This window comes from Ornithodoros turicata, chromosome 4 (assembly GCF_037126465.1).
Source record: "Ornithodoros turicata isolate Travis chromosome 4, ASM3712646v1, whole genome shotgun sequence".
Taxonomy (NCBI): domain Eukaryota; kingdom Metazoa; phylum Arthropoda; class Arachnida; order Ixodida; family Argasidae; genus Ornithodoros; species Ornithodoros turicata.
This window is the reverse complement of record NC_088204.1, coordinates 9,025,223-9,048,342: the sequence shown is the minus strand read 5'-3', so window position 1 is coordinate 9,048,342 and position 23,120 is coordinate 9,025,223. Positions and strand designations below refer to the sequence as shown.

The window sequence follows — 23,120 nt, the reverse complement described above, 5'->3', positions numbered from 1 at the left end:
CCGCCCGTGTAAATATACGTGTGGTTATACTCAGAGACGCGAAAACCGTGAGGCGAGTAACGAAGGAGGTGGCAGTACTGATTAAAGAGGCAGCTGTGGCGGGGACCCTGTTTATCACTGACCGGAAGTGTGCTCGGTGCTTCCGGTGCGCACCTATCGGCAGGCGCACCTACAAGCGTCTTGTTCCCGTCCTCTTCGTCGTCCATCATGTGGCAGCAGCTATAGTAGAGGCTTCCACGCAGAAGACATCGCAAAGTTGTGGATGTGCTGTGTACTCGGCAGTTCCCGAACTACATGAAGAGTGTCTCTGGCAGTCCAACTTTTCTGACCGTCTGGGCATTCGGGGAAGAGCGCGTGGCTGATTTGTTCATGTTTCTTGAAGGAAGTGGTGTGATGTGAAGGAGGTTATAAATAATAGACGTTTGGTTTTCATGATTTATAATGTTACGCAATCGAAATCGTCCAAAATGTCCAAAAAATGAAAAAGGGTTATCCAAGGTAAAGTACGGCATTTCTGTAGCTCCCTGGAAAATACCGCAAGAACGGCAGACACGGAAACTTTCATCAACGATGTCTGAAGTCATGCAATGAGTTCATGAGATCACGTCAGAAATGTTTATCTTTTACATTTGTCTCAGTGAATTATGAAAAATTGAGAACCTCTCTTTTCCTGCTCATTGCCAGTACCGTATACGTACTACCATAATATTCTTGAGCTTCGGGGGCCTGGTGATGCTTTGAACCTAACTCTAGAAGGTACATTTACCTTTATGAAAATTGTAAGAACAAGAACAGAAGTGCATGTTATGTTTCGAAATCGTAAAAAAAAACACACACAGGAAAATAAAAATCGTAACAAAGTTTCTACTGGTTTATAAAACTAGGCATATTGGCAAACACAAGACGAGGCGAGACGGGTAGGCCGTTGGACATATGAGGAGGGCAGCGTTTTTTTAATTATCACGATCTGTCCACAATGAGCTGGGCGAAATGAGATTCCATTATGAATAATTTTAGCGTCGTATAGTATTCGCCCTCCAACGAATAGTTCAGCTTCCCAATCTCACTTAGGACTCTTCTTTTTATTCATTTTATCTTCATTGCAAACCCGGTACCCAGTACTCAGGCAACCCTGTGTAGTTGCCGAAAACCTATAGAGGCCGGATAACGATGTACCGACATTTATTGGCTGGAATTAAAGCATACGCATCGATCAGTTCCCTTCTCCGACAGCGAGCAACAATATGAGGTGCCAGTCGAAGAAGTGGCTCTGATGACTACCAATTGCCGAAGGCACATCAAGTGCGCAATGACAGTTTGAAGAGGAGAACAAATACAGCTTCTGTGTGTCTCTTTCATCTATGGACGGCAGATGCCCTATAATCAAAAGGCCATTGTTTGACACGAATCAGTTGATTCTGTGAGACGCTCTTTCTTGGTATACTGTATCGACGATGTTCCATGGTTTTGGATTTGATTTGATTGGAAAATAAAAACAGTGAGCTCTAAGAGTCTGAGTTTGCAATACGAACATAGGCCAAAAAGTCCGTTTTAGTATAGCAGGGTGTAAGAATAATAAGAATTTTAGTTTCGATTAGTTGCCCATAAACAACCCGGGGGCCTGGGAAACGGTGCACCAATATACAAGGAAAATACAAACGAAGATGTACTGATTTATTTATTTATATTTATACAACATAATACAACAAACATATTCGACATGAGGCAGCAAAAGCTAAATATGAAAACAAAACAATGATGGGAAACAAGCACGAAGAAGGGGAGATGACATAAATTATCCATTAAGAACAGATTTGATATCATTAGGAACGGTAGAACAATCAACGAATGTCGACATCATGTTTCTCGTCCAGCCTATATATTCCAGCATCTTAGTAGACGACTAATCCGACTTATAGCTTGTATATGCCGTGGACACGAAAAATGGCATGTGATCTATAGTTAGGGAGTCACTTTTTCGGGTTAAATGACTTCCTCAAATTTTTTCTTTGTTTTTTTTTTGTTTTTTTTGGGGGGGGGAGAAATCGGGCAATAACTGCGTCTTCGGGTGTTATCGGGTGTTTTTATTTCTCCTCTTGTCTATTAACTCCTTCCCCCCCTTTTTTTCTTTTTTGTGGGTGACCTGCCAGCGCTAATCCCAGAAGGCATAAACAGTGCTGACGTATATGAGTGTATTGCTGGGAACGTAAGTGACCCATTCTTACATGTTTTACACGCGGCGACCTTTGTTCGTCTTCAGTGGAAACGTCACTTGAGGATATCACAGTGAATGGAATTCGGGGAGAATTCCGGTTTAACCCGAAAATGTCACGCCCTATCTATAGTCGAAGAGAGGGTGAACCCCAGTTTGTACAGGAACATACAATCCTTAATGAAAAGTTCTACGGTGTGCTGAGTCGCACTTTCATGACACTCCCAACTCCTTATTGCCCCTTTTCATTTTCCCCGCGAGCGCAAGAAAGCAGGAAGAAACACTCTTTCGATGTAACAGGTTGTTTCCCTGAACTTCTTCCCCCACTGATGTGTGGCAGCAGCGATTGAAATCTAAAGCCGGTCCCGGATCGATGTTGGCGAACTTGGGGGGCCTTTTTTGCTTTGCCGTCGTGACCCACTTAGCCCAGGGCACTCTCCAAAGAAACCATCTTTTTTTGGCAGTGTACCGTTGGCGGGAGTTATATGAAGTGGCCAAGATGAAGTGGCGTTGAAAAATGCACCTCTCCCCTCCAGAAGGAGAAAAGGCCGTTTTGAGAAGCTCTGGGAGTATATCGACGCGTTTCTTTTTTTCTTTTTTGTTGGCCTCCTCCATAATAGGAATATCGGCCCATCATTGATCTCGCCTCTCCTTTATAGTAGATGTACTTGGCTTCCCCCCTTTTTGGTGACCTCGTGGTGCGGTGGCAAAATTAGAAGTGTTCTCTACTGCCAGAACTTTATACTGGCAACGATGCGGGATAGAGTTGGCCGCGTGCGAGTGAAAGGAGGTATATAGTATAGGGGCATATTGTAATAAAAGTGGGTGTTTCATTTTTTTTTTGTAAGTGAACGCCGTTGTATTCCGGTGATTGAAATGAAAGATGTAATAATAGTGTCGGAAAGCTCTCGTGAGAGAACTTCTGAAACACTTTTGACACTTATGACACGCCATTTCGGATGGTGCTCTAAGGTCGCAAGTTGAGGCAGTCGGTATTGTGACATGTCACGAGACGGGAAGAACAACACACGTTGCGTTATTAAATTTTTAAATCAAGAGTCAGCAGGTCGTCCTGTGTGCTGTTCATTCCGTCCTTGTCTCCCCTTGCTGCTACTTCCATACCACATTTTCAAACGGTGCTGTATACGTAGAATACGCCATTTACCGTGTATTCACACGATTGAAGTTCCCCAGAATGCTTCAGCCGAAGATGGGGAAAACGTCATAGGTCATATCAACGTCGTGTCTTCACATGCACTGCTAACTGTGCGGAATATCCTGCGACACACAGTCACAAGTTATTCCGTAACAGACGACAGGAAAAAACGCTGGTTGTGTCGTCTGCTAAGTGCGCAGTACGCCACTCCCGATATTCCGGCACCGTGTGAATGCTCAACGTAACACCGGGCGGAACTTCGGCTCCGTGAGCAAGGTTTTGCTTTTTCTTCCACTAGAATATTCGGAGAGGATGCCGCTCGTGTGCATACACGGTTAGAAGACTGTTTCAGAAACGCCCTTCTGTATGGTACGAAAATTACACCAGAATCTGCTCTTCCGTGTTGGCGATGATGTCGTTCGCTGTTTCTGGAAGCTCGTGTGCGTCGACGCATGCGCGAGAGCACCCAATCTAAGACCTGAGCCAATCAGTATTCAGGTATGGATTGACCTCATACACGTTTTCTAAGAAAAAAAAATTCTTCTTCTATAAAAATATATATTCTTCTTCTATATTTTCTCTACATAGATAAAGAAAAAAAGAGGATTTCGTGCTCTTCTTTTTAAAGCTAGCTTCATTATTGAGACATCATTAAGAACTGTGATTACGGCACTAGTGCGAAGGGAGCGAACTACAGTTCGATCGCGGTTATTTCCTGCACTTGGACGGGATTTTTTTTTTTTCATTGCTCCTTACATATGTTCGTCTCTATACGAACAGATGTTCTCACACATGTGTGAGAAACAGATATATGTATTGCGTTCCGCAAGATAGGCATCCGTCTTTTGCTGCCGGACATTCTTCTTTCCATGTCGTCCGCACTCCCGCTTATATTAAACGACGGCGTGGAACGTGTGGACATATGAAATCGGCCTGGATTTTCACTGCCTCATTGGCACGCTTAAAAGAAAAGGAGAGGCGGGAGAAGAAGAGGAAACTTGGATCACGACCACCCCGTGCCGCTTTTTCCCTAAATGTACTCTAAGCTTCACACGTATCACGAAATGGGGAATACTATAAAAAAAGAGCATAAACCTGCACGACGGCCACACTCTAATCAGAGGTGGTGGTGGCGGAACTGCTTGTCGTTATACTGTCTATTTATTTATTTATGTTACACTCAAGGATACTGTTATCAGAGAGGAGTGGGTAATGTCGAGATTGGTTTGCAGTTTCCTCTTGCGTTCTCTCCAGGAAACAGGCCTTGCGCAAAGACCCCTCTAGCATACAATCTTAAACTTGAACTTCACCGCATGGCACGCTCCGAACCAACCACAATCTCGAGTGATATCGTTATCTGCCCTGATTTGCTGGAAACGGGAGGCGTACGCCTTTTCTGTGACACTTATGCTGTTCATAATTGTCACAGAAAAGGCGTACGCCTTCCGTTTTCAACAAATCAGGTAACAGATAACGATATCATTCGAGGTGATGGTTGGCTAGGAGCGTGCTATGCGGTGAAGTTCATTTTTAAAAGTGTACAATCTTAAAAATGAACTTCACCGCATGGCACGCTCCGAACCAACCACAATCTCGAGTGATATCGTTATCTGCCCTGATTTGCTGGAAACGGGAGGCGTACGCCTTTTCTGTGACACTTATGCTGTTTACAATTGTTACAAAAAAAGGCGTACGCTTCCCGTTTTCAACAAATCAGGGCAGATAACGATATTTTTTTTTTTTTTTTTTTTTTTTTTTTTTTTGGCTATAGTCGTGACGATGCCCACTTGAGTGCGGCCAACAACGGCAAGCTACCTCGACACCCCCCCCCCCCCCCCCCTCATTCCTAAGAGTGTTCAATAGATCGAACACGGGAATACGTTTATAAAAACGAAGAGCGCGGCAGAAAACGCGGGATAACGAAGAGACGACAAACACAAGCACCGTTGTTTGTCGTCTCTTCGTTAGCCTGTGTTTTCTTCCGCGCTCTTCGTTCTTACGGTGTCTTGCCAACTATAGCCCTCAATTCCATCTCTTTACTATATAGTTACTTTCGTATACTTCATCACGGAATCAGAGGAAACAATGGCATCACCGCATGGAGTGCCCCCTGTTGTATACGGCGAAGTTCTTACACCTCATACCACATGTCTGCTGGTCGACCTTTCCCTTTCCCTCAGACTAAGGGCAGCTGCAGGTCGGCTTTGGAAGCACATTATCGAACGCCGAAATAATCACTATTCCTCTTCCCCCCCCCCCCCCCCTTTACTTGATCCACTGCTCCCTCGCCTTAAATATGATTGCTCGTTAATAAAATGACACCTCATTATTGCATATTATATTAGACAGTCCTCCGGCGTAATTTGCGCCTGAGAAATGGATTTTCTTTTTTTTTTTTTTAAGGCGGGGCGGACATCCGGCAGTACGACGGTATACAGTCGTCGCGATCACGAGCTCAGCGACAGTCGCCTGCTTTGAGTCACGCTTTCGACGTCTTTAATGCCAGTCAAAAGAGGTGGACGATGCGTGTCACAAGATTGCAAGCCCCACACTCTTAAAAGTGAAACTTCACCGCAGAGCACGCTCCTAGCTAACCATCATCACGAATGATATTGTTCTTTCCCCTGATTTGTTGAAAACGGGAGGCGTACGCCTTTTTTGTGACACTTATGCAGTTCATAATTGTCTCAAAAATGGCGTACGCCTCCCGTTTCCAGCAAATCAGGGGAGGGAACGCTATCATTCGAGATGATGGTTGGCTAGGAGCGTGCTATGCGGTGAAGTTCATTTTTAAGAGTGGGGTTGTAGCATCTTTTATACAAGGTGTTTCTTTTTTCTTTTTTTTTTTATCAGAACAGATATTTTTATAAAAAGGCTATTATAGAACCGTGAATTTCATTTTTGCAGTTGGATTCTGCGTTGAGTCCTAGCCTTCGTTTTTTTTTAATTTTATCTAAATGCCAGTTGTTGTTTTTTTTCTCTCTCCTTTTTATTCGTGTTCTTAGTTATAAGTTAATACATTAGTGAATTACATTTCTCTCTTTTCACATTTCTCTCTATTTCTTTCTCTTAACTCGCTCTCTTCTATCCCCTCTGTCTGTTCTTTCCCTTTCTTTCGCTCTTTCTTGCTCTTCCGCCGGTTATCCTTGTAATACCGTTGAGTGGCACAGGATAACATGGCTCATCTCCTCCAATACTTCGTCATTTGAGTTCTTCGGCCAGGCTGACATCCTCTCGAAGAAAGTACACGACTACAAGATGTCCACTTACCTAAGATTCATTAATTAACTCTTTAATTAGGGATATCGGGCAAAAGCGAGGTACCAGCATCAGAGACTATCCCAGTTGAAAGCCATTTCGCGTTTAAAGAATCCGGAAACACGACCGTGCGTTAAAATATCCATCCCCCGAATTTTGATATGCAAATGAGCCGAAACCGCGACGACGAGGAACGCAGGGAGTATATATACAGCGCTCATTTCACGTCAGAGGGCGACGTGATTTGGAGCGATGGAGATGATTGGAATAGATGATCCACCTATCTCCCGAGTTGTTTGATTTAATTCATTCTGGGTGTTAAAGGGGCTTGCGTGTTTGTGTCGTCCATGTTTTGCAGCCTGCCTCGGCTAATTCTGGTTGTTTACGTCAGATAAACCGCTTTCCGGCCCAGGCGAGCCTCCGTCGTCGGAGGTGATGCGATTCTCAGGCGCGCTTTTTCAGTTTCGGCTCATTTGCGTGCCGAAATTCAGCGATGAATAATTCACTGCACGCGCTTTTTTTTTTGATTTTTTTAAAAGACAGAGTGGCTTTCAACGACGATTTTCTCCCGTTCTGCTATCTCGTCTTTGCACGAGATTCCCTAATTAAAGAGTTAATTAATGAATTTTAGGTAACTCGTGTAATTGTAGTTGCACACTTTCTTCGAGAGGATGTCAGCCTGGCCGTGGAACTCGACTGCGAAAAAGAAATTCACGTTGCTCTAATAGCCTTTTTATAAAAAATGTGTCTTGATGAAAAAAAAAAAAAAGAAAACAAGGAAAAGATCGGTATATTGAGACATTGCGAAAAGGAACCCGTTTAAAACGATAGGTGGACCCAAACGAACACTCTTAAGACAAAATTCCATCGCACAACGCGCTGAAGGCCACCCACTGCACAGAATGGCACCTTTTTGTGAAAATTAATATGACTCCATAAGTGCTACACGAAGGTGTGCGCCTCCCGTTTTCGTTTCCTGCAGGAGGATGGTCTTGCTCAAAGACCACTCTAACACTTTGCACTCCCCGACGAACTCACGCATCCTCTACGCATCTCCACCTTCCATCCTCCATCCGTCTCTTTTTTTTTTTTTTTGTGGCTATAGTTGTGACGACGCCCACATCTGCGTGGCCAACAACGGCGAGCCGCTCCTGCCATAACCCCCCTCCCCTTTTTTGAAAATTACTATGGCTTCATACGTATTACACAAAGGTGTACGCCCCGCGTTTTGAACAAATTAACAGAGAGTCACTCGCCACGTTATGGTTGGCTATTAGAGTGTTACGCGGCGAAGTTCTATTTTAAGGTTGTTCGATATTGCGAAAGAGAAACCGCTTAAAGCGACAGTCTTTACCCAAACCAAAGCTAAAACAACGCTCTCACATGCTTTCACGTGATTCTGGAGGGGCACCTCGGAAAATATTTCAATTAAATTCGCGAGCAATTATTTATAATTCAATTTCATAGCCAGCGCTTTTGACATGCATTGACCGCCACCCTCGGTAACTCTCTGTTTCTCTCCTGCCAAGCAATCAAACCGCGTTGATTCGAGACAGCATGCATTTTATCGTATCTCAAAACAGTCTTCTATCACCTCCATCTCGATCGCACATGGTTGTGACGTCCGCCAGGGTGCGGTGGGTCATGTTTACGACACCGCGCAACCGCGACAGGACCGTTCGTTTTTCTTATTTGACTCAAAAACTGTAACTCTGTGCGGGATGAAATTTTGCATTCTGCGTCACAAATGCGTGACTTAGGGTTGAACCCTGTGTTGTTCTCAGTATTAGTCGACGACTCCAAACTATCCCTTTAAGATGCTAGAAGAAGGTACGCTATAATTTTAAACGTTATTGAGTTGAGTTGTTCACGCGAGTCGGATCGAAGCGTACTTATTTAATATGCGAATTTAATTACCCGCATATTGAGCACAGCGCACGTTTGCCGAATATTTCGCTGGAACTTAATTTAGGAGAATTACCCGCTCGCATTATTCTTCTTCTTCTTCTTCTTCCTTGTATAGCGAACCTGCTGCGAAAAATGACGAACGCGGATGACGCGCATGAGACGGGAACATCTGCCAGGACTGCTAAATTAGCTTATTTAATACCTCGTACACATTTACATACTGAACGCGTCTTCTATAAGTTGGCGAATCTGATTATTACTCGATCGGGTGTTGAACAGCGTATAGAGTCGCCGCATTAAATTACACTACGAAATGTGCTGTCCGTGAAGAAGGCTCAGCGTATACCCTTCGCGGGTCAGCTTAAATCTAATATCGTCCGCATATTGCCCTCTGTGGTATTAAATTACGCTCATCCCATGAGGTTTGGTATGTTATACCGTATTAGGTAATCGTAGTGAAAACTGGCTGGCAAAGGCGATATAAAGCTCTTGACAATGTCCGCAAAGTATTGGAGCCGCATCGATGCCGACGAGAGCTTTTCGAATGGAATTCCGACGATCGCTGGACGATATATCGTCATGGCACAAGGAGTGCGTAGAGGAATCTTTTGGGACGCTAATTTGTGCATTCCTGATTAAGAACGCGGGCAATTAATTTTCGCTCATCTTTCAGTCCGGCGATTAGGGAACACATTAGCGGATCGCCATATTAAGGGCAATTCATTACACGGCGATGGCTCTGCAGAAACGTTGGTCATTCAACGATGGTGCGTACAACGGCACGAGCCCGCTTAAAACGATTGTCTAGTTCGCTATGTGCAAACTTCCTTTCAGGATGTGGACATCGTTGTCGCCCCTGTTTTGTCTCTCAAACGAAATGATTTAAAGTGGCACTACGCGCTAAAAATGATATTAATAATGTACTGTTATTTATTATATTAGATATATTAATTTCGAAATATAAATCAACCTCGCACAGAGACTCAGTACGGAAAATATAAATGGTGCGTGAACATTGTGCCCTTTAACGAATTTGCGAAAGAACCCGCACAACTTCATAGTTTCGGATTCTCCAGAAGCGGGTGACGTCACCACGAGCTCTGATGTCCGTCTCCTAGCACAAGCGCACGTACCCTAAACGTTTCCGCTCTCCGCCCCATGTTGGAAGATTTCCCGCAGCATACTTATCATTTTGGAAACGCGTAGCCCATTCGTCAACAGCTAAGAACCCGTTCATTAATGCAGAGCGGCTGCTCCTAATTTTTTTACGACAAATGTCCATAGCCTTGTGAGTTTATGATTGCAAATATACAGAGGTGGAAATTTGGCGAAATAATATGTAAAGGAAGCGTGTTCTTGAGAAATGTAAGGTCTCCGTTGTTATGTCAGTCTGTATACTATAGACATGGACATTGTTCCGGGAAGATTGCGTGGCAGCAATACATGGTCTGCACCTGACAGTGGTGGTACACTATATGCGGCGCAACACATATTGTTGCACAATTTATTGTATTTTTTTGTTTTTTTTGCACGTGGCGTTCGAATGGAGTGCATGTGCCACGCCTGTCTTTTGTTTCACCCTCAGCAAATACACAGTGTGAACTATACTGCACTGACAGCAACTATGCGAGCAGCAGGCAGGGGGCTTTCAAACCGATTGCAGCCTTGAGCATGATTGCACCGGTCGTATGTCTTCCAGCCTATAATAATGCGTGTCCCCGAAGCAAAAAGCCAGCATCATGAGACGTGACATGTCCTCGAATGTACGCAATGGAGCTAAAGAAGGGCAAAGGCGTCGCGTAGTACATACAATTCCCGAGCTTTGGTCATTGTCTGGCGAGGAAATGCGTGTTGCATTTCCCCCCCGTTTCGATGGGAGTCTCTGTTTCCAGTTTAATTCAGCTGTTACGTTATTCGGACTCACACCGTTTTAGAGTGGACAGCAACGTTTATGGTGTGGAAAAAAGAAAAGAAAAAAAGAAATATCCCCGAAAATAAAATGGTCAAAAACGCTTTGCATGATTGCAGCGATTGCCCCTGACGTCATGAACTGCTGTGACTCAAATCACAATTTCCAATGAATGATCTACAATCGCATTGTATTAACTATTAACCAAAAGTTTCGTTGATGAGGTGGTCTGCACGCCGGCACCATGCTCGTGTGCTTGTGACAAAAGCAGAGATTTTTTTTTTTTTTTTTTCGCAGACGACAGCATTGGTAAAATGTACAGATAGGGATTCTCAGTGTGAAACTTTCTCGCGGATGTGATAAAATGATGATGATGTGGATAAGAAAAGAGAGAGAGAGACAAAGAAAGAAAACATGCTGATAGATAACTTTCCTGTGTTTCAGGCAAGGCTGGTGGCAGGATGGCTGTACTTTCTGTGTCTGTGCCTCACGGCTGGAGCTCGGCGAGGAGGTGAGTGTCTCCTTTTGAAACACATTTTCTCTTTTCCTTTCTCCCCGCAAAATATCGCAGGACGCCCATCGTATCACCGAGCGATACATCTCCTCTTTATCCCTGTACACGGAAAATGTACCGCGAAAAGAGTCCGTCCGGCGTTTCCTCGGTATATACGGTATATACATACCTAATATAGAGCAGGATAGACTTCTCCCAAATATATCGCGTGTCTGGCAGCGATATCGAGGACGCTACATATGTCTCCACTGCTGTCGTATATTCCGAGGAGTTTCTTTCTCTCTTTATTTCTTCTTGTTCCTCCTCCGGCTGGTCCTCGGCGGCAGTGAGGCTCCAGGGCCGCGCATTCTTCGACGACGTTTGACGAGCTCAGCAGAATTCCCGCGCAAGAACCCCCGGGACAGCGACCTCCACTCGCTGTTTTTAAATCCTGCCTCATGTGCCCTTCCATGCGTCTATCCTCAAGAAAAAAATAAAATAAAGAAGAAAGAACCGGAATGCGAAATTCATACCACAGCCTGCGGCCTGTTCTGGATATTGACAAGCGCTTCCGCGCAAACTGTTATATGAGTAACGCAAGAATAAGAATCTCTAGGGCTACGAATGGGTCGACGCTTTTGTAACAGCTCGGTTTCTGAACCCTCATTGGTTGCGAGGAGTCGTTGCGACAGAAGGCCTCACTCCTCCCTCTGTCACACGCCATGGCGCTATCGCACGCAGCGCGGATTCTTGAGAGATGACACGTGATTGCGTGTAGAATTGCAAATATAGTTCCGCCCCACCATGGGCTATCAGTTACAGAGGAGGCAGTCAACGCGCATTATGCATGGAAGGCGTACCACACATGGCAGTTCATGAGCACAGGGTTCGTTTGCTATAGTACACACTATTTTACACTCTTAAAAATGAACTGCACCGCATAGCACGCTCCTAACCAACCTTCATCTCGAATGATATCGTTATCTGCCCTGATTTGTTGAAAACCGGAGGCGTACGCCTTTTCTGTGACAATTATGAACAGCATAAGTGTCACAAAAAAGGCGTACGCCTCTCGTGTTCAACAAATCAGGGCAGATAACGATATCATTCCAGATTATGGTTGGCTAAGAGCGTGCTATGCGGTGAAGTTCATTTTTAAGAGTGCAACAAATCTTCAAGTAAAACCTGCCCTTTCGCGTATAACGATGAGAAATAACGTTGAAAGACACGTCGCAATTCACGTTATATGCGGGTTTCTCGAAATCGGCCTAGTTGGATCCAGTGGTGCCAGATTTGGCTACTTCGCACGAAATTGGCTAGTTTCTGACTGTCGTGGCGCGTGGCGCCGAAATTTGGACGATGGCGACTTGGCTATTTTCTGGCTACTTTCGTGGATAGTTGTTCGCGCCACATTTGAGACTCCTCTGCACCTCAATCGGGATAGTTTATATCGTACATCACATAATGCCGAGTACGTATACAGTATACATATATGTTCACTCCTGTTCCCCTTCCTGTTCCTGATCCTGGCACACTATCAGTCTGTACGATGTCCTTCGGACCGGTTTGTTTCTGTGCCGGGGTTTCAGCACTCCTTAACCCGCCATCGGAGGTAGACATACCCAGGGGCGGACCCAGGACTTTGCTGAGAGGGGGGTCCAGCTTTGACCAGCATGGTGGATATACAGTGATCCCTCGTTATTATGACCATCGTCGTTCCCGAAAATTTTGGTCATAATGCGGAATTGTCATATTAACGTGGGGAACGTGGGGAACGAGCAGGCCGACAGCGCCGCAGAAGCAGCACTCTCGTCTCGGAACCGGACCCGTATTGTTCTGCTCAGAGGAGACCGCCGTTCAATTCTGCGACGTCTAGTGACACCCCTGGCTTCCCGCCAACGGACAACCGACATTCTTCCCCCCTCTATGTTGAACAGAGTTGATCCCATGCTCGCTTTCCGCATGCCACGAAACACATCTCGTCAGGATGCTGCATTAATCCACCGCATGCGCCTCGATGTGGCCTTTACAGCTCAGTGGCGTTACCGCTTGAGACAAATTGATTCTCCCACCTGTTGCCACTGTGGTGCTCTTGAGGATCTGGAGCACATTCTTCTTCATTGCCCTCACTACGAACCTTCCCGAATGACACTCTCCGAGTCTCTTCGTCAGCTGGACTCTCGCCCTTTCTCCCTACCGAAATTGCTTGGTCCCTGGCCCAATCCAGCCCAGCAACGCTCTGCGCTCAAAGCTCTTCTGACATTTCTGGACACCATCGGACTTCGATCGTTATTGTAAAGGGGCTCGTTATTTTATTCCCCCCATTCCACCAAGCACTGGGGTAGAGTATCGCCTGTTGCGATGAAACTCCCCACTCTCCAAGGCCGAAAATAAAGTTGTTGTTTGTCATATTAACGGGAGGATTTGCAGAGGTTTCACTGCATTGTTTCCCAGGAGTATAGTCGTAAAGCGTGTATGTCAGATTAACGGGGGTCATATTAACGAGGGTTCACTGTACACGATCTAGGTCAATAGACGGGTTCAGGAAATCCCAGTGCTCTTTGCGCACGCATTGCATCCTGGGCGCTTGCTGAGCGGGGGAACGAAAAATAATCCTTCACATTTCGCTTTCGCTGACCTTGACACGTCGTGGACAAGTACCTTGACACGGTAGCGGAGAAATCGGAACAGTTTGGAGACCACCCCCATTTCTTTCGTATTAGTAAACTCAAAACTCCCACGGTTCAAAGCAACGCTAAGCACCCTGGGAGTTTCTGAACTCGTCTATTAAACACTATGTGAAGACAAGAATTGAGGAGGAGGTCAATCCTGAACCCCTCTAGATCCCCTCCTTGTGCATACCTCTGTGACTGTGACTCTTATATGTCGTCTCGCAGTATGAGACGGTCAACGGATTCATTCTCTTCCAAGCGGGTCAGAAGTGATTATACAGCATTCTCCGCCGCCATTTTCCACCTGTTATTACCGCGTTCTTTTATGCGTGCGGCCTTCCTTTTCCGACACAATAGCGGGGAGTTTATAATTTATCTCCGCATACGCGGATGAACCCGCGGAGAGACAATTAGAAATGCCGGCCTGAGAGCGCATGCAATGGCGCAGTGGGTACAGTAGCCACTTATTAGGTGTAACAGAGTCGAAGAATCCGGAACCGAGCTTCCGTAATTGTAGGCATCGTGACGCCACAATGACGCTTATTACGCGAAAACAATGCCATTTGTCCGCTTGACCGCCCATAGACGGGTCAATGTTCCGGGAGCGCGACACGCACGCCAGTGTCCAGACGACGTTGCGAGATTCGTGGCCTCTCGTCCTCAGCTCTAATGTATATACATGTCGGTAAGGTTGATTGATCGACAGTTTGCGGTCTTGCAGTGCTAGGCATCATGAGCGACGGACTAATTTTTGATCACCCGTGAGTCCCGCTTGATGTGTATACGACGTGCCTGAGAAAATATATCAGGCGTTGCAAACTCGCTCACGTCCTCCGCCGTGTGCCAACCCACAACCTATACCCGTTTTCAACCTATAAGGACGACACGAAATGTAGTCCGTCAACCTTAGGAGAGTTACTCCGGCAGGGAAACGAAACTGCAGCGCCACCAGGTACCGCGTCTCTCTCTCTCTCTTATATATATATAGAAGTTGCAAAAAAAGACGCGGAAACAGATTTTAGGGAAGTTACAAACACTAGTTTATTACATAAGGAGACGTTAAAAAGTAAAATGGGCAAGGGGTCGACGTTTCGACAGTGGCACTGTGTTCGTCAGGACCGTGTCACGAAGACAGTGCCACTGTCGAAACGTCGATTCCTTGCCCATTTTACTTTTTAACGTCTCCCTATGTAATAAACTAGTGTTTGTAACTTCCCTAAAATCTGTATCCGCGTCTTTTTTGCAACTTCTGTAAAACTTCGTGGCCGTTTGATAATCCTTTTACCTCAACCTATATATATATGTATATATATGGGGGGAAAAGACATCAGAGACTGAAGTAGGGAGTGTATAAAGGTGTTGTCATGGTGGTCTGTTTTACGCATCGGGACGTTCTGCGAAAAATATTCCAAGGAGAAAAAGAAAACACGAATTTGACAGCCGGATAGCTGATCCAAAGAGCGCATTGGTACACTGCTCCGCCCAAGAAATATGTAAACCGAAACCAATCAATTACTCGAAAAAATGACTAAGTGTCGACGCGTTTTTTTTTCTTTCTTGGAATATTTTTCGCTGAAGGTCCCCGATACGTAAAACAGAGGTTCCGTAAGCGTGCGAAGTGAAATTTAAAATTTAGGATGTTTATTTAATTAGTGAGCGTATGCAAATGAGCCGCTCACTGCTCAGTTCATGGCCCATGTCCCAAGGATCTTTACCAAAAAGAAATTTCTTCCATGGCACCACCTGTTCACGAATTATTCAGCCGGGAAATTTTCGTGAAACACCTTGTATATATACACTCTAAAAACTGAACTTCACTGCATAGCACGCTCCTAGCCAACCATAATCTCGAATGATATCGTTATCTGCCCTTATTTGTTGAAAACGGGAGGCGTACGGCTTTTTTGTGACACTTATGCTGTTCATAATTGTCACAAAAAAGGCGTACGCCTACCGTTTTCAACAAATCAGGGCAGATAACGATATCATTCGAGATTATGGTTGGCTAGGAGCGTGCTATGGGGTGAAGTTCATTTTTAAGAGTGTAGGTGGTGATATCCACAGAAAAGTCTTTAGCATGTGTCACTCTTGAATGACACGTGACATTTTTGGTTTTGGGTCTCATGTTCTTGAGTCCAGGTTTAGAAGCGGTCTGTGATGCCGCTTTCTTTAAGAAAAACGAGGAGAGATTTCTCCGATTTCTTTTGCAATTTAGAGCAGGGCCAATTACCTGGCAACTTACAAAAACTGAAGGGGCGCGAGTCGAGCTTGCTTAGGGCAGCTTCCAGTCTTTCTCGGTGCTGTTTGAAGGCTGGGCATTGGATGATCACGAGAAGCACTGGGTAACGTATAAAGTCTATATTTTGCCTCCGAGTCCACACCTCGAAGGTCGTCCCCGCCGGCTACTCACTCTACGCTCAACAGGAAGTACGTCACGAAAAAATCTCAAACAACCCAAGCAGCACAACATCTTGGCCCGATATTGGTCCATTATTGGTAATACCGGCTCAATACTAATCCAACACTGGCAATACCGGCTCAATACTGGTCCAACACTGGCACTACCGGCTCAATACTGGTCCAACACTGGCAATACGGGCTCAATACTGGCAATACCAGCTCAATACTGGTCCAACACTGGCAATACCGGCTCAATACTGGTCCAACACTGGCAATACCGGCTCAATATTGGTCCAACATTGGACCAATGTTTGGCCACGATGATGTGCCGCTTGGGAACCGGGTGCTTGTCGTCTCCTTCCATGCACCGAAATCAAACGGGAGCTCGAAAAACGGCACGGAGTCTCACACTCTGACTCGTGTGTTCATGTCGTCCCTCTGCGTTCCCAGACTCAGTCTTTTACATTATGGGGCTCACACTCTCAGGGGCGCCCACTGAACACACCCGCTGAGTACACGCGCATTCCTGAAGCCCACTTCTTCGATCGTTTCTGAGAAAAAAAAAATGTAATGGACACACAATATTCGTTGCAACGTGGCACTTTCCAAAGCAACCCGCGAACCTGTTCAGAGCGTGGCTCAAAAGAATGCTGTTTTCTCCGATAATCATTTGGACGTCCAAAGGAGAAACGGCGTCCATCTCGCATGGGTATATCATCGCGTAGCGGGTGTCCTTCCTCGCAAAGATACCGAGCAGTATGCATTCCACGTACAGCTCTGGCGTACATAATAGGCGCATTTCCATTCCGTGTATCCAAGGGCGGTGTGTATGCCTTGCTGCCGATTCTCAAGGAGGACGGGCCGCCGCCCGATTGAACAGCGGGTGAAATGGGTGCGCCTTCGCTTCACTGTTAACAAAAGTTCCGATTTCTATATGTCTACTGTATATATTGGTCGCGACGGAGCGTACATTATCTCGGCAAATCACGTAGTTGTTGGTTTAACAGCGTCGAATGCGGATCACGAAGCGACGAAGCTGGGTACGCCTGGGCGAGGGTTCAATTTCCTTGCCTCTGGGGAAGCTGGTCTGACGCTAAGTGGGACCTGCACTACCACCACCACTACCATACCAGCTCGCGTGGATCAGTGGTTAGCGTGCTTGCCATGTCGCGATGAGTCTGGGAGGTACCCGGGTTCGAATCCCAGTGCCGGCCATGCTGTCTGGGGGTTTTCCTGCGTTTTCCTCAGACGCTGTCAGAAATATGTCGGCACAGTTCCCCTAGAAGTAGTCCCAGGACGCGCAGTGCCCCCAGAGCGATCGTGACGTTGCCCACCTATGTGAGGCCGACAACGACGAGCTCCTTCAGCAGCAGCACCACCATTATCATCATTGCCTCTAGGCTAACGTCCAAGGAGCATTCACAGCTGATGTTGTTTTGTGCTCGAATTCGAACCTTCTTGGTTGGAGGTTCGGTGTTACACTGCTTCGTGTCTGTCTTTGAGTTGAGTTGGCTAGCCTGCCTTTGAAGTTCCATTTGCATCAGCAACCGAGGTCTCTCAAAATCACGCAGGTCTTTGACCGGCGTCTTCCGAGCATTGTCTCCCGGATCAATAACTCAATAACTTACACTGAGCCGCTTTGGTTTTTCGTGATACCGATGATTTTGTTATCTCCAAAGAGGTTTGGCGGCAACGAAGAAATAAAAGAAAAACCCTGCACGTTCCAGAGAAGGTACCTCGAAAATCGACATAATCCAACGGCAATTCGCAAAAAAAAAAAAAAAAATCACGCAAAGCCAATGTGTGTCGACGATTAGACGTATACCTGAACGAGGTACCGATATATGGTCCAGTACATATACCGACGGCATCCAGGGTCAGAAATTGGAGGGTCAACAAGCCCTAGATATTCCGAAAATTTTGTAAAAAAAAAAAGAGAGAGAGAACAATAACAAGAAAACAAAAAATATCTTTTCCACCTATGGACTCTACTGAATGATGGTGATGATATAGATTGCTCTTTCTCCGTGGACAACCAGCAGGTTATTTATGTAACGTAAAACCTTGGACCCTGACGTCGGGCAGATATTTGGTAAGCTAGCACTCACTATAAATATATAAAATCACAGCCGCTTCAAATAGCCTAAACATCCAATTTCAATTTATTTCCTCTCTGTTGGAAGACAGAGCAAAAAGCCGGAGAAAGCCTTAGTGTCTTTCGAAGGGTACCATATAGGCCGCAGAAAAGGACTGCTGTATCTAGAATTTCGCAGTATTTTCCTTTTCTTCCCTTATTTATTTATTTGTTTATTTTTCAATTCAGCGTCGCCGCGTGATGGTCTATTGCGCACAGGCCACAGGGAATGGTGGACACTCTGTCTCTAATGCGACATCCCGCACGAAACGCGCATTTAGAGCTTTCCGCCACTAACTCGACCGTATAGAGGAATTCCCTGATGTTCGTGCTCTTTCTTCGACACTGTCTTCGGAAAGAGCACAAAGAAGAACGTAATCTGTCTCGAAGACGAATGTTTGGACGAACCTCCGTTTCCGAGTGGAGGTTGCAGGCTGCTCATTAATTTAAATTGGAACTAGTTCCGTCTCCCGCTGTGCTTTTCCTGTCTTTGTCGCCTCGTTAGGATCGGGGCCCACGCACGGCGAGACGCATCCCACATTCGGAACACAGGTTCAGATGACGTGGATAGCCATATATACCGAAGAAGACATAGACGAAGCGCTTTTGTGTTTCGACTAGCTGGAGTATAAAGCCTATTTGATTACACCCTTCGATGTCATTGAGGGAGCATTCATCTTGCCCGTGCCCCCGCTGAAAATTAGCTTAACATTCCCAATCTGCGCAGTAGATATGCGCGGTAAAAATAATAAACGCTATTTGAAGCGTGCATGGAGGATGGCGTGCAACCTGAATTGCCCCTTTCAGCAGTGCGTGGGTGGCATGATGTATTTCGTGATAGTGCGATGCTGGCGAGCGGAGGGTTCTGTTGCATCCTTTAAACGGATCAGACAAATAGAAGGTGCACAGAATCACTTGATTATGTGACAAAGTGGGAATCTTCCATGTACAAAAGTAGTAAACTCCAGTGGCGTCAAATGGCGGGGAAGCAGGGCAACAACGCCGGCTTTCAGGGTCACGGGCTACCATAAAGTAGCTTTAAATGTTCCTTCTAGAGTTTTCTGCTGTAAATATGTCTCAATGAATTCTGACGCCGTTGAACTCTACGGGGTGGGGGGAGGGGGAATATGTTTATTAAGAAAAAGAAAGGAAAGGTTAACCAGGCAAAGAGCCGGCTACTCTTCGAATGATACCAGAAGATATACTGAAGATATGAGGACCTGGCAAGCACAGCCCTGCTGAGACAAGCAGGCACAGCCCCTATCGGAGAGCTCACGAAGCCCATAAGAGCATGGGGATATATTTGAGGGTATACTGCTCAAATGAAGTCCTGCTGTCGTAGATGCATCGGTGAAAATCGGTGAAAATGTGCGCTCTTCTCCCTGTTTGACTTGAAGTCTGGTTGGGAAGACCAGATTGAAAGGCTCGGCATTCTGCTTCAGATACGGGCACGCTGAAAGAAGGCGCTTGAACGGACAGTTGTCAGCCGAATTAAATGCGACTGAATGCCCATAGAAATGCCGCAGACGGTGCCTCTAATACACGCAATGCGTTGTCTATCTCTTCTCGCCATTCTAAGCTTATATACCACCAGAGAAGATGACCCGAATGATGTCCAGGAATGCACTGCTTCTACACTGGCATCGAAACTGCCAAGAGCTGTCACTTTTTATTAGTGCACGATAACAGAGTCTTCAGCGACAATATTTCAATCAGGGCCCAACAAAAGCCCCTCGCTATACAAAACGATACCATCACTCGCACCCCTAAGTGTGTTGTCCCTATATAGTAGAGCTTTTTGGTGAGACGTTCCCGCATTGTTATCGCCTTATAGTTCACGTGAGGTTCCCCCCCATACACCGTAGAGCGACTCCCACACTACGTTCCCTCCCCGTATGTACGGCAGGAATAGTTTACAACGAGGTACACAGCAGTTGGCGCCGTTGAGGGCACCGCCATTTTGTCCCCCGAGACGACGGGGGAAGTCTTTTGTGATCTGTCCGGCCATTGTGGCGCTTCGATGTGTTTATTCCGCAGAGGCTTTCAATCGGTTGACAGTCCGTCCTGCTGCATCCAGTGCTGACCTTGTCATTGTTCCGTTTGTGTGTGCCCGCACTTGTTCAGTCGCTGGAATCCACATTCGGCAATGGCGTCTTTACGCGAAGACTACTGTGAGGGCTAAGCGTGGGACGGGGCTTGGGGAGAGGGGGGGGGAGGGGATTTCTTTCGTGCAGCCTTCCTTCCCTTCGAGAGACAGTTCGGAGACGTCGGCTGACTTTGAGACTGGAGTTGTAATGGACTGTAAGTTATGAGTAGATGCCAGATGCGGGCCTTCACCCAGCAGGAGTATCGTAGTTTCTCTCTCTCTCTCTCTCTCTTTTTAAAGATAAAGAAGAAGAACGAACGCCATGTTCACATCCGGTTTCGGTTTCACAACGACGTAACGTAAGCACTATAGCTACGGCCCCCTGGCGGACATCACAAGGGTGTGCGACCAAGATAAGAGTAATTCAAGGACTGTTTCCAGATGTGGCGAAATGCACACGCTAAGAACAATGGGTGTAATTCTGAATGAAGAAGGAAGGAAGTTGTGTAATTCTAGTCCACTTGGTGAAGAAGAGAACTTCACCGCATAGCAGGCTGTGCGCCAGCCATTGCCACGAATGATCGGGTGATTGCTTCTGATTCGAAGAGAAACGAGGTGAACGCCTTTTTTGTGGCAATTATCATATATCCAAATTGCCGCAAAAAGGCGTACGCCCCCCCCCCCTCTCTCTTCGAATCAGAAGCGATGACCATATCATTCGCGGCAATGGTTGGCGCACAGAGTGCCATGCGGTGAAGTTCTCTTCTTCACCAAGTGGACTATAGAATTAAACAACTTCCTTCCTTCTTCATTCAGATAGATGCATCGCCACACCCATAGGTCCCTTTCTGGACTAAACGCACTGCAACTGATACGAAGTTTAAAGAGTATTTTGCAGTGCTGAGAAGTAAATTTCAGGGCCAGGGAACTAAAATGGGGAATAATTGCGGTCTCTGGGCTAGAAGAGCTGTAATTTGTCGCCAGTTTACTTTCTTTCTTCCTTTTTCTTCTTAGAGTGTAGAGAGCGAGCTTTTGCTCGAATCCACCATGTCTTGATTGCTTCGCACGACAGAACTCGGATGTTACTGACAGCGACATCACGGCAGCGAAAGCGCTGGCTATAAAATACGACGTTTGAAATAATTATATAATAAAAAAAAACTATTATAATTTATATTTCTAAATTATGTATTAGTTAATTGTATTATTAATTATATATTTATAAATTATATATTATATAATAGTTATATTGTACAGTATAATTATATAGTATCTTTCCCACACTCTTAAAACAGATGGTGGTGATGGTGGAGCTGCTTGCCGTAGTCGGCCACGCTCATGCGGGCAACGTTACGAATATCGCAGGGAGGGATCTTGCGTCCTGGGCCGACTTCACAGGGAACAATGCGGGCATTTGTCTTAAAGGAGGAAAACCCAGGGAAAACACCCAAACAGCACAGCAAAACAGAACTTCACATGGCTCTTAGCCAATCAACATCTCGAATGACATCGCTCTGACGCCCCCTGATTGGTTAAAAACGGGAGGCGTATGCCTTTTTTGTGACAATTATGTAGTTCCGTTAATTGTCACAAAAAGGCGTACGCCCCGTGCTTTCTACAAATCAAGGGCGATAACGGTATCATTCTGTGCAATGGTTTGCTTTCACCACCGTGCTATGTGGTGAAGTTCTGGCGACTCTTGAGTTTCATGAGAGAGCCTGTGGAAGCGTTCCTTAATTAGCTTTTATTTGTGAATAGTTGAAACACATACTGTGAGGTTTCGACGCTCATACGGGCATCATCATCATCAGACAGAACAAACAATCAGCATTCTATCCGGGGCTCGCCTGTAAAGGAATTTTGAAGCTGTTGTCTGATGATGGATGCCCGTATCAGTGTCAGAAACGTCACAGTAAAGCTGTTAGTTTGTTACGTTAAGCCATTGTGTGCTTCAATTCTTCATCATGTCTCCCGGCTTACACTCTTAAAAATGAACTTCACCGCATAGCACGCTCCGAGCCAACCATCATCTCAAATGATATCGTTTATCTGCCCTGATTTGTTTAAAACGAGAGGCGTACGCCTTTTCTGTGAAATTATGAACAGCATAAGTGTCACAAAAAAGGCGTACGCCCCCCGTTTCCATCAAATCAGGGCAGATAACGATATCATTTGAGATGATGGTTGACTACACTCTTAGAAATGGTGGTGGTGGTGGTGGTGGTGGTGATAGGGCTTGCCGTTGTCGGCCTCACGAATGTGGGCAACGTCACGACTCACGCCCTGGGGGAATGTGCGTCCTGGGCCGACTTCTAAGGGAACTGTGCCGACATATGTCTGAAAGCGTCTGAGGAAAACACAGAAATGAACTTCACCACACAGCACGCTCCTAACCAACCATCACCCCGAATGACAACGTTCTCGCCCCTGATTTGTTGAAAAAACGGGAGGAGGAGCCTATTTTGTGCCGCGCATAATGAGCACAAAATAGGCTCCTCCTCCCGTTTTCAGCAAATCAGGGGCGAGAACGTTGTCATTCGGGATGATGGTTGGCTACGAGCGTGCTATGTGGTGAAGGTCATTTTTAAGAGTGTAGGAGCGTGCTATGCGGTGAAGTTCATTTTTAAGAGTGTAGGGTCTCTATCTTCAGCTTTTGCTTGAGTCCGAATTGTCGATTTAAGAGGGAAAGGGAAGGCGGAGAGAGAGAACGGGGATACGGCGCACGTGTATACGCGGCCATATTGGACTGGATATATGTTTGAACTTCCCCAATCACCCCCGCATTTACTTCTCTGTCGGGCGCCGTTTCCACAAAAGCGGCACTCTAATATCTTACAAGTGGCAATTTTCACACGCGCGGAGAGTAGAAATTGCGCGGCGAAAGGAAAACAT

The 23,120-nt window shown here is 45.9% G+C and overlaps 1 protein-coding gene across 3 annotated transcripts in view; it reads left to right on the top strand.

Moving 5' to 3' along the window:
• The window catches only part of LOC135390963 (adhesion G protein-coupled receptor L1-like), a 110,427-nt gene that overhangs the window by 24,541 nt on the left and 62,766 nt on the right, over positions 1–23,120 (top strand). For all 3 annotated transcript variants that reach the window (XM_064620978.1, XM_064620977.1, XM_064620979.1), the window contains exon 2: positions 10,888–10,954. In XM_064620978.1, coding sequence (XP_064477048.1) covers positions 10,888–10,954 — 67 coding nt within the window. The remainder of the gene's footprint in view (positions 1–10,887; positions 10,955–23,120) is intronic.